This window comes from Mastomys coucha, unplaced genomic scaffold, assembly GCF_008632895.1.
Source record: "Mastomys coucha isolate ucsf_1 unplaced genomic scaffold, UCSF_Mcou_1 pScaffold22, whole genome shotgun sequence".
Classification (NCBI taxonomy): Eukaryota; Metazoa; Chordata; class Mammalia; order Rodentia; family Muridae; genus Mastomys; species Mastomys coucha.
Genome location: NW_022196905.1, coordinates 244472319 through 244487241, shown reverse-complemented (window position 1 = coordinate 244487241; position 14923 = coordinate 244472319). Strand labels below are relative to the sequence as shown.

General features: G+C 45.3%; 1 protein-coding gene across 1 annotated transcript in view; it reads right to left on the bottom strand.

Annotated features, from left to right (window-relative positions):
- Nucleotides 1-1114: 1114 nt before the first annotated feature.
- Nucleotides 1115-14923, bottom strand: part of LOC116070098 — a 95878-nt gene continuing 82069 nt past the window's right edge. Inside the window, exon 3 of the mRNA XM_031341296.1 lies at nucleotides 1115-1995. Coding sequence (XP_031197156.1) covers nucleotides 1781-1995 — 215 coding nt within the window. The 3' untranslated portion in view covers nucleotides 1115-1780. The remainder of the gene's footprint in view (nucleotides 1996-14923) is intronic.

The window sequence follows — 14923 nt, the reverse complement described above, 5'->3', positions numbered from 1 at the left end:
TCTTATAGGTTGTCCTCTGGTCTCCATATGGGCACTGTGACACATGCACCCCACCCCGTCCCGCCTCTCACCACACACACAGATAAATAAATGTAACAAGAATTTGAGAGACTGGTGAAATGAATCAGAGGGTAAATAAAGGTGTTTGCCACTAAGACTGATAACCTGAGTTCAATCTCCAATACCCAATGATGGAGGAGAGGACCCTCTGTGCCATGCCTCCCCTCACCATGCATAAATAAATGTAATTGTTTTTAAGTTTAAAAGAAGAGCCTGAGAAGAGAGGCAGGCAGGTCTCTGAGTTGGAGGCCAGCCTGGTCTACAGAGTGAGTTCCAGGACAGCCAGGGCTACACAGAGAAACCCTGTCTTGAAAAGCAACAACATAAAAAAAAAAAAAAAACCTTGACATGATGGTGGCACACACTTTTAGTCCCAGCACTTTTGAGGCAAGTCAATCTCTGTGAGTTCGAGACCAGCCTGGTTTACATAGTGAATTCCAGAGCGGCCAGGGCTATGTAGAGAGACCCTGTCTCAAAAAAAAAAAAAAAAAAATTAAAAAATTTTAAGCATAAATCTATTATTCGATATGGCATTCTGTGCCTACGTATTTATCCAAGAGACGTAAAAGCTTGTTTTTTACATCAACACTTGCACACAAACATACACATCAACTGTATTTATAACAGGCCCAAGCTGAAAACTATCCAGACATCCCTTGACAGGTGAAAAGGGAAATTGTGATCTAATCCAAAGAAGGAGGCAATACTTAGCAAGAAGCATGGACCACCTGTGAATATGCTCAGCCACACGATGAATAAAAGAACAAATAGAAAGAATATACACTAGATGATCCTATTTATTGAAAAAAATCAGAAAACACAAACCCAGGGTGTCAAGATGGCTTGGCTAATAAAAGTGCCTGCTACAGGGTCTGATGACCCCAGTTCCGTTTCAGGGACCACAAGGTAGAAGGAGAGAACTGACTTCCTGAAGTTGTCCTCTGACCTCTACAAACATGTTGTGGTATGCATCCCCTGCCCCTATATGCACACACCACGCCCAAAATAAAAAAAAATTAAGTATAACTTAAAATTAAAAAAAATATTTTTAGGTTAATATAAACCCATCTATATAGTGACAGAGCGTTGCGGATGAGTGACTGCGGGAACAGTGGGTGGAAGGGAGAGTTTACAAAGGGGCAGGAGGAGTGGACGTGGTTGTCATTGTCTTGGTGTTGGCTTCACACATATGTATATAGGTGGAAACCATCCAAACATACATCTTCTGTATTGCACATATTTGTATGTGTTATATATAGATAGTATTGAAGAAGAGAAGGAAGAAGAGGCTGTGTTTATTCAAGATATCATCACTGTTCAACATGATCTTCAAGGCTCTTGCTCTCCTGAAAATCTGTACATTACCTCTGCCTGGATTGGCCAAATTGGCTTTAGCAGTCAGAGGAGTCCTGTTCCTTTGTCAAGGCTCCGCTCAGTTGTGTCCTCTCCAGGGAAGCTTTCTTGACTTTGGCAGATCACATTGTACATGGTTCCTTTCTCTGTGCTCCACAGACTAGGCACACAATTGGTTGCTGGCTGACCCGGTAGTTTGAGGCGTCTTTGAGGGTAGGATCCGCATGTGAGTCTGACAGGCCTGGGAGATACTGTGGGTCCACATGGGGTGGAGTGTAAAGGACTCAAAAGAAGGGAGAGTGTGAAGGGCCAGAAAGAGCAGAAATTCCAGGCCTCAGGGAGAGCTGCTCTCCTGGGAAGGATAGTCCTATGGGTCACTGATGGGGCTTGGCCAGTACTTTGGGGCATAGGGATTGGGTAGGATGTGTCCACTTCCTCCCCATACAGAAAAATACACAGAGGAGCTCTGTCCTTGGCAGAGTAGAAAGGTTGGTTTCATCTTTCCTTCAGGAGGCCCAGGCCTCTGCCCCACGGATAATTGGGAGGTTCCGAGGCATTGGCAATCTGTACTCTTTGGATCTGCTGGAAATAGTATGAGAAAGGTTAAAGCTAAGAGCTCCAAGGCTAAAGGGGAGATCCAGCCTCTCAGTGATTCCTGCATACACAGAATGGCCACAAAAAGCCACATGAGCTGCTGATGTCTTTGGTGACCTCCTGGGTAGTCCTGACCTTCTAGCTGCTGTCCTTGAGTCCTGAGCAAGTCTGGCCCTATGACTTTGTAGGAGTCTCCTTCCCTTGCAGTCTACTATGTGGGTTTCCCATTCAGCTCGAGTCTTAGAGGCGTTGTCAAGAGTGGGGTCCTGCAGGCCATGAAGAGTTCCAGTCAGACTAGTCAAGGACCAGTGCAGAGGCCAAGGTTGAGAAGCCTGGGGAAGAATCAGTCTTTGCGGATTGAGTCCAAGAAGAAAGATGCATTACCCCAGAGACCATGCTCTGTAACCCTCTGCACTGGTGACTAGACACACATGTGGGTAGCTGGAGTTCAAAGTGTCCTCACCCTAGCCACACCTGAAGGGGCACTGCCTGGGCAACAAGACAGAACCAGCAACAGTCAGACCACTTCCTGGTGCTACCTGCTGATGATCATTTAGGCAACACTTTCTTTTCTTTTCTTTCTTTCTTTCTTTTTTTTAAGATTTATTTATTTATTTTATGTATATGAGTACACTATAGCTGTCTTCAGACACACCAGAAGAGGGCATCAGATCCCATTACAGATGGTTGTGAGCCACCATGTGGTTGCTGGGAATTGAACTCAGGACCTCTGGAAGAGTAGTCGCTTGCTCTTAACTGCAGAGCCATCTCTCCAGCCCCACTTTTTTTTTTCTGAGCTAAAATGACATCGATGGAGATTTGTCACTGTGTTCATCCCTAAGCAGAAGGAACCATGGTTCTCTCCTAGATAGTCTAGTACTTATTTCCCACACATAGGCTCCTACAAGGTCAGCTTTTCTCTAAAGTATCCCAGTGTGCCTTCCTTGGAGATAGGCTGACTAATACCCTGTTGCTTTAACATTTTCAAGCGACAACTCCAAAGTAGAACTCTAGAAACATACGCCTAAGCACTATGGACATTGGCTTAGGAAAGTCACAAAATCTCACTTTCCTTTCATTAGTGAGCATATTTAGGGAACCTATTGGATGGAATCCTGTCCTGGCTGTTCTCAGAAGAAAGATGCCTTACTAGACACTCACTGGCAGTCATGTTTGTAGAACCAGGCTTAAAAAGGGTGCCCCAGGGACATTGACAGTGAGGTCTCAGATCTGTTCTCAAGGATTCTATAATCCAATAGAAGCACAAGTCATAATTTACTAATGCATCAATGAAATAATGTTCTAGAACAGCTGTACTAGAGGAAGTCGGGAATAGCAGTAATATTCTTTCCTTTTCATTCACACCCAACTCCAAGGCCAGCTAGCTGGTTCTGCTCAAAGGTGAACAAGGTGAGTAGCCCCCGAGAGTGTTGAAAGATGTTGCTCAGGCTCTGCAGATGGAGCAGAATTGGCTGGGCTGCATTTTCTGTTGAGAGAGTCCAAAGTCCGGCAGGCTTTGGTGAAGAGGGCCCACTGGACCACCTCTTGGGTGATAGGCAGAATTTCTTGGTTGATGGAGGAAGAAGGAACAGTCTAGGCCAAGAAGGCAACAAGGTAAATCTCAGAAAACATCTTTTGATGTAAGATCAGAAGTACCTCCAATGAACTTCAAGCCTCTACTATGGGAGCGCAAAGAATTCCAGAGAAATTGCAGATTTTAGAGTATGGTACAGGAATGTTCGCCTTTTTGGTGCCAGAATGAGAGCTGAAATTGGCACTCACCTAATAATTCTCCTCCTCCCTTTGTTCCTGTGGGGAGTTTCTTTGAGACAGCTCATGCTAAAAGCTTTCCGTAATGGTTTCCCGTGAAGACACACCGATTCCCCACTGGATAATTAGGAGGTAGCAGAATCCTCTGAGAATGCTTGCATTCTCCAAAGGCTGTTGCTGCCATGGCCCAGGGACTGGGGCTTCTTAATTGGTTCATATGATCCACATATTCTGAATCTCATTTGGCATTCAGAAAAGAGGACAGTTATATATATGTGTATGTGTATATGTATATATGTGTACATACATATATATGTATATGTGTATAGGTGTACGTGTGTGTAGGTGTATAAGTGTATATGTATATGTGTATGTGTATGTATATGCCTTGGATGACTTGTTTAAATCATTGTGTTTAAGTAAAGTGTTGAAAGTGCTGTGTTTGATTTAAAAATGACTGTGCTTTAGAACGAATGCTATAAAAATGTAGTACCATGTATTCCCCCATTCCTGTGCTGCTTGGTGGCTAAATATGATGTTCTGCACCCTGATCCTTGCCCCACAAGACTGGAACCTGGAAGGGTCTCTGGCTGGGATCTTGCCTTGCTTACTCATACAGTGTGAACACACCCAACCTTTCTGACAGATTTCATCTAGCAAAAGGAATAAAAACATAAGGGCCAAGGGTACAGAAATGACTAAGGGGTGGAGATCCCTTTAGAGTTCGCTCATCAGATGTCATGCCTATCAGATATTTACATTATGATTCATAACAGTAGAAAAATTACAGTTATGAAGTAGCAACAAAATCATCTTTTATGGTGGGGATCATCACAACATGAGGAACTGTTTTAAAGGGTTGAAGCATTAGAAAGGTTGAGGACCACTGGACTAAGGCAAGGCAAGATTCAGGGAAAGACAAGACTCTGTTTAACTGACACCATATGGGGCTGAGGAGATAGGAGACAGCCACGTCATCTGACCCTGAGTTTGGGGACTGGCACTGGGAAGAAGACTGGCATCCACAGAAAGCAGTGGCTGTGACCTCGGAAACCCCTTAACTCCTCAGGTGTGAGGAGGCGCTGCAGCGTCCCTGGGCTGAGGGCGGTGGGGACTGTAACAGCAGACCCGACTCTTCACTGCCTCAGGGAACTCCTCTCTTATTCCAGCTCTCCATGGTCCAGAGCGTCATCCTTGGTTGGGTAGGAAGCCAGTTAACTTTGGAGGGGACACTCCTCACTGGCTTCCAGATTCAAAGGAAAGGTTCCCCAGAGGCTCAGGATGAGTACCAAGGTACCTTGAGCCATCTGCAATCAAGCCTATCTTCATGAGCCCAAGAACAGCCCTTCCTGGAAGGATGCTGAGACCATGAGTTCAGATATTCCCAGGGTTCTTTCTGTCCCTAGCAGTGGAGCTGGGGGTCAAGTGCCTCCCCCCACACTGGCACCTGGCTCAGTTTGATTGTGTTGCTGTACCCCACCCCACTACACACACACACACACACACACACACACACACACACATACACAGACACACACAGACACACACAGACATATACACAGACAAACACACATACACAGACACACAGACACATACACAGACACACACAGACATATACACACACACACACACACACAGACACACACACACATACACAGACACTCAGGCAGGCAGACAGACAGACACAGACACAGACACAGACACACAGACACACAGACACACACACAGACACACACACACACACACACCTCTAGGGTCAAACTTTGAGAAGGTGCCTCAATGGTTGATGACGGTGAAGAATAGAAGGAGAAGAACCTTAGAAGCAGGACCTGGGATTGGAAGGCTGGGAGACTGCTAGATCTTGCCTCAAGGATGCAGTCCCACCAGGTCTTAATAGGGAAGAGAACCATTGTGCCAGGAAACACATTAGACTCTTCACCCTCATTTTCTCATCCGTTTTTTCAACAATGAGGAAGGCAAGGCTGAGGTCTAAATGGAGGAAGAGACTTACTCACGTTCACAGAGTATGAAGTCTACCAGCTTCTGTTTAGGGAGTATAGATTATAGGGCATGTGGGGAGGGAGAAAAGAAGACAGGAAAAAAGGAAAGGAAAAGAGAAAAGTAAAATATAATTCCAAGGAATTATAAGTAGGATTTTAAAAACTTGCATCTTATTTGGTGTGTGTGTGAAGGAGAGAGAGAGAGAGAAAGAGAGAGGGGGGAGGGGGAGAGAGAGAGAGAGAGAGAGAGAGAGAGAGAGAGAGAGAGAGAGAGAGAGAGAGAGAGAGACTTGTGGTGCTTGAGAGAGCCCAAGTAAGCTTGCCATCCATGTGCTGGTAAGCAGAGCCTAAGGAGGTTGAATTCTGCCAGTAGTTAGAACAGAGCAGCTTTGGAGTCATGATGGTAGATGCTCAACTGATGGGCATAGATATTCACAGAGGCACGGTTTTGCTGGTGAACTTGGCCAGGGCTGCCTCCTCATTATCCCTTGGGATACCCAAGGAGACCTGTGATTGCCCTTGTCAGTGCCTTGTTCTAGCTTGATGCTTTGAGAAGTACCCTCATTCTCTTGAGAACTTTGTACTGGGATCTGGTGGAGCAAGTTGAAGAGAGAGAGAGAAAGAGAGAGAGAGAGAGAGAGAGAGAGAGAGAGAGAGAGAGAGAGAGAGAGAGAGAGAGAGAGAGAGAGAGCGAGCAATGGACCATGCTTCCAGCTCCATGTGACTTTAGAAACATCAACCTCCATTCCCCAGTTCTGCAGCTGCCTCCTGACAAGGCCCCAGACTTCCCACAGCACCTGTCTGAGCTTGGCCAGTCTTCTCTTCCTACCACAGCATCCTCTGAGCTCCCCTCATGGTGGACTTCCTGACACACAGCCTGTGGCGGGGCTTAGCTTTGAGATGAGTAGAGATCATAAGTGACCTTTTTTCAGGTATCTCTCCCTCCATTGTCCCCTCAGCCTGCTGACCTTATCTTGATACCCAGCAGTTTATTCCTCCTTGCCCCAATTCTGCAATTCCCATGTCTAGATGAAAAGCATTAACTTCACCCTCAGGGCTTTATAACCAGGACCTCCCCATCCTACCTGCAGTTCTTGCTGTCACCGGCTTCTCCCAACCCCTCCTTTGAGGCCACGAAGGCCTTACTACCTCCTACCCATCCCTTCTGGAAAGCCTACAGTGAACAGCTAACGCTAACGCTATGCATTTGTTAAGTGCTTACTGAATACAGGAACATTACTGCACACATTCCAAACCATCCCTTCATTTACTCCTCCCGGCCACTTCATCCCGGGGTTACGATGAAATAAATTGACTTGCCCACGGATCCCAGCTATGAAGCAACAAAGGTAGGCCTACTTGTCTGACTCAGACATCATGTGTGTAAAGCTGGCTTTCAAGGATGTTTATGAATTAGTTCCAAGCTGCTGTCGCAGGCTCATATTCCTTGCAATCCCATTCACACGGGCAATGCTGCCTGTCCACTGTCCACTGACCACTGGCTGCACAGTCCTAACCCCATGCCTCAGCTCACATGCCCCTTCTCCTGAAACTCCTTTCTCCAGTTCCTGCTCTCAGAAAGTTTGATCCAGAATGGCTTCTTACCATAAACAATCCCCTTCCTTTAGTAACCAGTCCAGACTTGATTTATTTTTGTATGTGGCTTGGGTGTCAACATTTCTAATAGGCAGGCAGCAAGTTCACTAACAGTTGAGACCAAGCCCAGTTTGTACTTGATTCTCTTGGAAGTGTCCCACATGGAGCATGGCATTCTTGCTTAAAGAATTGTTTTTGTTTTGTTCTTATTTTCAGTGTTGGGCTTTGTACATGCTGGGCATGTGCCCTACTTACTGCTGAGCTATGTCCACAGTCAATGTTTTTGTTTCCTTTTTTTAAAGATTTATTTACTTTATTTATATGAGTACACTGTAGCTATCTCCAGACACACCAGAAGAGGGCATTAGATCCCATTACAGATGGTTGTGAGCCACCATGTGGTTGTTGGGAATTGAACTCAGAACCTCTGGAAGAGCAGTCAGTGCTCTTAACCACTGAGCCATCTCTCCAGCTCAGAAACCATTTTTGTTTCTTTTTAAAGATGTATTTATTTATTATACATATGAGTATTTTACCTGCCTGTATGTTATGTGCACCATGTTCATGCAGTGCCTGTCGAGGCCAGAAGAGGGTGTCAGGTCCCCTGGAACTGGAGTTACAGATGGTTGTGAGGGAATATGTGGGTGCTGGGAGCTGAACCTGGGTCCTCTGAAAGAGCAGCAAGTACTTTTAACTACTGGGCCATCTCTCCAGCCTTGTTTTAGAATTCTTATATTCAAGAAAATGAGGAGAAGTTTCATAGAGCAGGTTCCTTCCTGAGCAGGACAGCTTGGAGGGCAAGGTACATTCCCCTGGAGACCGGCATGGCCATCCTGTGTGAAGCAATGGAGACGTTTCCGTGGGCAGGAGTATTCCAGGGTGGGGTAGGGACCTGCTCTGAGCCCTGGGCCTCTCTGGGTGCTTGCTTCTCTTACCTTTAAAACTGAATGTTATCTATCCCAGCCTCTATCCTTGACAGGGCTTGCCTAACTACACGCACCCTCACCTCCTTCCTTTCTAGGACTCAGAGGAAAACTACAGACTGCAGTTTGAAAACTTGCCCACTTCCTACCAAAAGTCAACCTTGAGAAAAATCTGATGACTGAAACCCACTGGGATTTGGCAAGTGGATGATGTCCTTGCTGAAGAGACACAATAGTATGCAGCAGGGCCAGACCCTTCTCTGCTGAAGACACATGAGACAGATATGCAGAGGGAAATGTATGAGGACCAGGTATTAGTTCCAGGCCACAGGGAAAGAGGTTCCACAAGACTGAGCTCCAGGGACAGGCTTGCCGCATGTCAAAGTGGTCATGTCTAGAGTGCCAGGGTAGGAAACAGGCCTGTTTCCTGGGTAACAGACAGTGAGACCCACATTGGCTTTTTGCCTCCTTAGCAGAGGGCAAAAGATGGATGCAAAGTTGAGCAATATGAGAACCAGATAAAGGGTGTGATTGTCTTTAAATCTCTAGCTCACCCAGGCAGACAGAGGCCCAGGGAATGGCTTGTAACTTGGCCTGGCTGAGGAACATGGACCATGATGGGGATAATGAAGCTCTTTAGAAAGTCTGGTATGTAGGGTCGGGGAAAGATATGTCAGACAGTCCCTTCTTGCCCTCCCCTCCCTCTTTCTCTTTCCCTCTCTTCTTCCCCTCCTTTGTTCCTTCTCCTCCATCCCTCCTTTCTTCTCTTCCCCTTCCTTCTCTTCCTCCTTCCTACACAGCCTCTGAGCTGGGAACTGACCCCTCAGCCCTATAGGAGCACTTCCTTTCCGGACCCAACAAAAGGCAGAAGAAAACAAGCCCAGTTCTCCAGAAAGGGGGAAAGCCGCCCTCTGCTGAGTCCAGTCCTTTGACTTACACTCACAACCTTAAATACACCCTTTGAAGACTTATAGCCAAGACCTTAAACACAGTCTTTGAAGTCCCTTGTCCATTGAAGTTGCCTTTCTTTGAAACCATAAAAGAATGTGGGGCTTTTCTTGGAAGCAGGAAAATCCCACATGCAATTTGCAACGTTTAAAAAGCAAGAACAAGACTGGTAAGATGGCTCAGCGGGTAAGAGCACCGTCTGTTCTTCTGAAGGTCATGAGTTCAAATCCCAACAACCACATGGTGGCTCGCAACCACCCATAATGAAATCTGATGCCCTCTTCTGGTGCATCTCAAGACAGCTACAGTGTACTCATTTATAATAATAAATAAAAAGCAAGAACAGCTAGCCAGGGAGTGAAGGGTCTAAGCTCAGTCCTTTCTCCATGGTGACAGCCAGGTGGTTGGCAGTGTAGCCCAGGGATTAGGACACTCTCTAGATGGTAGCACTCTGAGGATGACTTGAACCGGGTCACCAAATCTTCTGAAGCCCTCATTTTCCTCACTCCTGAAGTGAAGAGGTCAATACTGCCCTCTGAATGAAGACTGCTTCTTCCTTTCATGGCTCATGGGTGTTCTTATGTGCCAACCAGGGTACCAGGCTAATTGATATCCAGTTGAGTTTTCTCTCCCAGTGGAGAGCCCCAGTTCCGCACTGCAATAGATGGATGTCTAGGAAGGCAATTAGCACGGGAAATAAAAACTCTGACCTTGAGAGGAAGAGGGTCAGGGAGCTGAGGCCATAACACAGTAGGTCAGTTGCTTGTCTAGCACACTGGAAGACATGGAATCAATTTCCAGGACCACACAAACCAGGTGTGGTGGCACTTACTATAATACTAGCATAAAGAGACATGATAGCAAGGCCACTCTCAGCTACATATTGAGTTTGACGCCAGCCTGGGCTACCTGAGAATCAGTCAAAAGGGATGTGGGGAGAAAGAGAAAAAGAAAACTGGGATCACCTAAGAGAAATGCAGTTTGCTCCCCGGGTCCCCATGTCCCATGTCAAGGCCACACGACACTCCAGAGGAGTCAGGAGTACGGTGAAGATGAGTCTTTGTCTCCACACCTTCTGGAGTATGCAGAAAGAGGTCAGATGCCACCATCTGGATGAAGGAGCCATCTGAGATTAGAATGGGTCATAGTTCCACAAAGAAGTGCAACTGGAGGTTTTGTGAGGAGAAGGAAGAACATTGACTCAGAGCACCAGGAATTTTAAGAAAACTGAACTGAATTTATATATATGTTATGAAAAAATTAACAAAAAATAAACTCAAAATGGATCATTGACCAAAATGAAGGGATTGAAAGTTTTAATTAGAAGAAGTCCTGGTGGCACTGGATTTGGCAAAGATTTCCTAAACTGTACAGAAAAGCATTAGATATACTACATCCGTTCGCTGATCTAAATGTCACCAAGATTTACAACTGGAGCCAAGTTTGGTGGTGTGTGCCTTTAATCCCAGCACTCAGGAAAGGTAGAGGTAGGTTGGCCTTCATGAGTTCAAGACCAGTCTGGTCTACATAGCTAGTTCAAGGCCATCTGGGGCTACAAAGTGAAACCCTGCCTACAGTTTAAAGTTGGGCCGGTAAGATGGCTTATGGGGTAAGGGTACTTGCTGTCAAGTGTGATGACCTGAGTTGAATCACTGAATCCTACCTACATGGAGAGAGAATTTACTCCTAAATATTGTCCTTTGGCTTACATATGCATGCTGTAGCACACATGTCCATATACATACTCACTTGCATGAACACATGCACACACATAAAATTTAATGTTGACATTTATTTATTTATCTTTAAGACAAGTTCTTACTATGTAGTTTAAAACCTATCATGTAGATCAAGCTGTTCTTGAGCCCCCAGAGATCCACCTACAATTGTCTGTGGAGTGCTGGGACTGAAAACAGCAACAAATAGGGAGGAAGGAATAGTCTTGGTCCCTTGGTGAAGACCAGTCACTCCTCAGCAGTTCCAGTCAGATGTGGGTGTGGGGTCTGATGACACAGATTCCATGTGCTGTTCTGTCTGTGGGTGCATTACTAATTCATCTGCAAGTGTGTTTGTGTGTGTGTGTATGTGTGTGTGTACTGGGTGTGATGTGTGTAAAACACAATCATAGAATCTAGCCTAGTAGTGGCTGAAGCAGGAGAATTATGAGTTTGAGTTCAGCCTAGATTATATACATCTTTAAGGCCAATTAAAACTATAGAGTGAGGGCCTGTCTCAAAAAATAATTGTGAAAATAAAACACCCCAATCACTAAAGACAAATAACTCAATTTAGAAATGTAAACTATTCAGAGAGTATCACCAAAGAAGATATATAGATAGCACGGGAAAAGACATTCAAGGTCATTAATCACGGTGGGCGGAGGGATGCAAACGAAAACCACAATGAGATACTATGATACACACTTGCCTAAAATTAAAACTACTGAACACATCAATGCTGATAAGGCCTTGGGGCAAGTGGGACTCCCATAAACAGCCGTCGGAGTTGTAAAATTGTTTAATCACGTTGGAAGACAGTTTGACAACTTCTTTAAAAGTTAAAGACAGACTTGTTACATAGGCAAGCCATTCCACCCCTGGGTACTTACTAATGCTATAAAAGCATATGTTCACATAAACACTTGTCCTTGGGCTCATGAAGCAGCTCAGTGGTGCTCACTTGCTTAGCATGCATGAGACCCTGGTCCTCAGCACCAACCAAACAAGAGAAACCTCAACGCCCACATACGTAAATGCATAGTCTTAGCTGTTCTAGTCATAACCATCCCCAAACTAGAGACCACTCAAAGACCCCTCAATATGTGAATAAACATGTTGGTGTGTACCTGTTAATGTAATTCTACTTTACCAATAAGAAGGAACAATGGGTGGGTGGACTTTCAAATGATGGTGTGCTGTAGGATGAAGAGGACGGACAAAAGCGGAGGCATACTGTATGATTCCATTCATATGCAATTCTAGAAAATGTAAGGAAGTCTGAAATTAGTGGCAACACATCAGTACTTGGCTGGGTGTGAGGTGGGAGGGGCAGGAAGAAGGGGATTTCAAATAGACGCAAGGGATTAAGGGAGAATGAAGTCAAGTGATGGATGGAGTCATTGTCTTGACCATGTTTTACAAGGCAGACAGATATGAAAGCTCATCAGATCATAGACTTTAAGCATGTGCAATTTATTTACGTTGTTTAAAAAAGAAGGAGGATGGACCAGGTATGGTGAGTCATGCCTATAATCCCAGTACTTGGAAAGCTAAGGCAGGCAGGAGGATTGCTGTGAGGCTAGAATGGGCTACCATCTCTCTCTCTCTCTTATATATATACACACACATATATGCATATATATACATATATATTATATTTCATATATATTTATATATTTAGTGTATATATATAGTGTGTATGCATATATACACACATACACACATATATACATATATATTGATATATTTAGTATATATATATTGTGTGTGTATATGTGTGTGTGTGTGTGTGTGTGTGTGCTCCCTTGATGAAAACCAGTCACTCCTGAGCAATTCTAGTCCAGATGCAGGTGTGCGGTCTGATGACACAGCCTAAAGATTCCATCTCCTCTGCTATCTACAGGTTCATTACTAACTCAGTTAAACCTTCCCAACTCCCGGAGGGCAGAGACTGGGTTTTCTGTATCAAGTCTGTCCTGCTGAGGGAGGGGATAATGACAATGATGAAGCAGCTTCCACAGGTGGCAGCAGTAGGGATGGTTATCAACAGGATCTTGGAGAGTCACCTAACCATGGGCCAATAACATCCCTGCCATTCCTGTCTTGTTCATGGAATGTGAATAACTTGCTCTGGGAAAACTCCCAGCATAGCTGAGGAACTGGCTAAGGTAGAGCGAGATGCTGAGTCAGGTCAGCTCCTAGAAGAACTGGACCACTGGGGCTCACTCTTCAGGTCTGGGCTGTCCCATAAGACAGTTCTTACATAATCTACAGCGAACTGTGATATTCCGGAGCCAGGAAGTCAATGCTGTAGACGAGGTCCTCCTCTCTGACAGCTGAACCGAGATTCCAACCTTTCCCACACTGACCTGATTAGCGCCTCTGTGACCTTGTGGTCAGACTCGTTCTGCAAGACGTACGTGAAGGCTGGCAACTGCAGGAACCCAAAGCTGAAGTTCTCTCCCTTGTAGAAGCCAGGCCAACAAACCTGTTACCTTCAAGCTCCATGAGAGCCAGCCATGGTGATGGTCTCCATGGGCTTATGTAAGTCAAAGTATAGATGAGAGGAAGAACGCAGCCTTGTATCCTTTCAATAACCTATCCTCCTCTGCTTGGTAGCACTGACTCTGCTGGAGGAAAGCTTGATTCAAAAACTCAGCCTCAGAATAGAAATGAGTGTTAGGTTTACTGCTTCCACAACAAAAGAATCAGCCAGCTAGCCATTGGTTAAATGTCCTAAGTGCACTCTCTCTCTCCTTCTCTCTCTCTCTTTCTTACTCACTCTTCTTAGTCTTTTTGTTTCTCCTCATTCTCTCTCTCTCTGTATGTCTGAGAGGGAGAGAATGAGGAGAAGCAAAATGACTGAGAGGAGTGAGACAGACAAAAAGAGAGAGATTGAGAAAGAAGAGAGAAAAGAACAGGAGAGGAAAGAAAAAAGACCAAGAAGACAGAGAGAGAGAGAGAGGAGAGAGAGAGAGGGAGAGAGAGAGAGAGAGAGAGAGAGAGAGAGAGAGAGAGAGAGAGAGAGAGAGAGGTCTTATAGGTCAGGCTGTTTTTGAACTCACAAAGATCTGTCTGCCTCTGCCTCCCATGTGTTGGGATTAAAGGAGGTAGTACGTTAATCTGTAGTGTGTGCTCCTCACTATCTGCCCAAATGTTTTGGATCTACAAATGAAAGACACACTCACACATACACACACACTCACACACACAGAGCCTTCTCTTTTAATATGCCTTAAACAGTGCAATGACTGGGCACTTCCAAACCTCCCCGTGGCTGATATACTCTCCTCTCCGATATTCCTGAATTATTACTTACTAAAGCCTATTTTCCATCCTGGCTGCCATGGACCCAGGCCTATAGCCCTTGTGGGCCATGACTCCCGACTCTTAGATCTTAGCAGTGTCTCTGTCTCTGTCTCCTACACTTCTCAGGCCAGGACCTTCCCCTCCTCAACCTCAAAGTCCCGCTTCTGTCTCCCTGCCCAGCCATTGGCCGCCGACAATTTTATTTATCAATTAGAACCAGCCTGGGGCGTGGCCCGTCTCCTATGTATGTGAGTAAATTCTCATGACCTTGGGAACCCAATTAACATAATATAAACAATAAACCAAATCCACAACACACCACCCGGCTCAGCTCCGGGATGTCCTTTAAATAACACACTCCTTTCCTGGGCACCCACAGAATTATCTGGTTTTCAGATATTACCTGCAGGTGATGAGGCCTTCCCGGGAAGAAGCAAGATGATCCTTCTAGCCAAGTTTCTCCTATCTAAAGTTTTCTTGTTTTCTGATCGTTTGTTATTTGTTTTATTTTTGGCTTTTGGCTTTTTGCCCTCAGAACGTTTATCCCAACTTTGAGAAAGGCCAGGTTGCAGAGTACGGTGTAGGTTATGTGTGATAGACTGCACTTCTTCTCTATGTCGTGGTCTGTACCCTGCTGGCTTCCAGAGACACC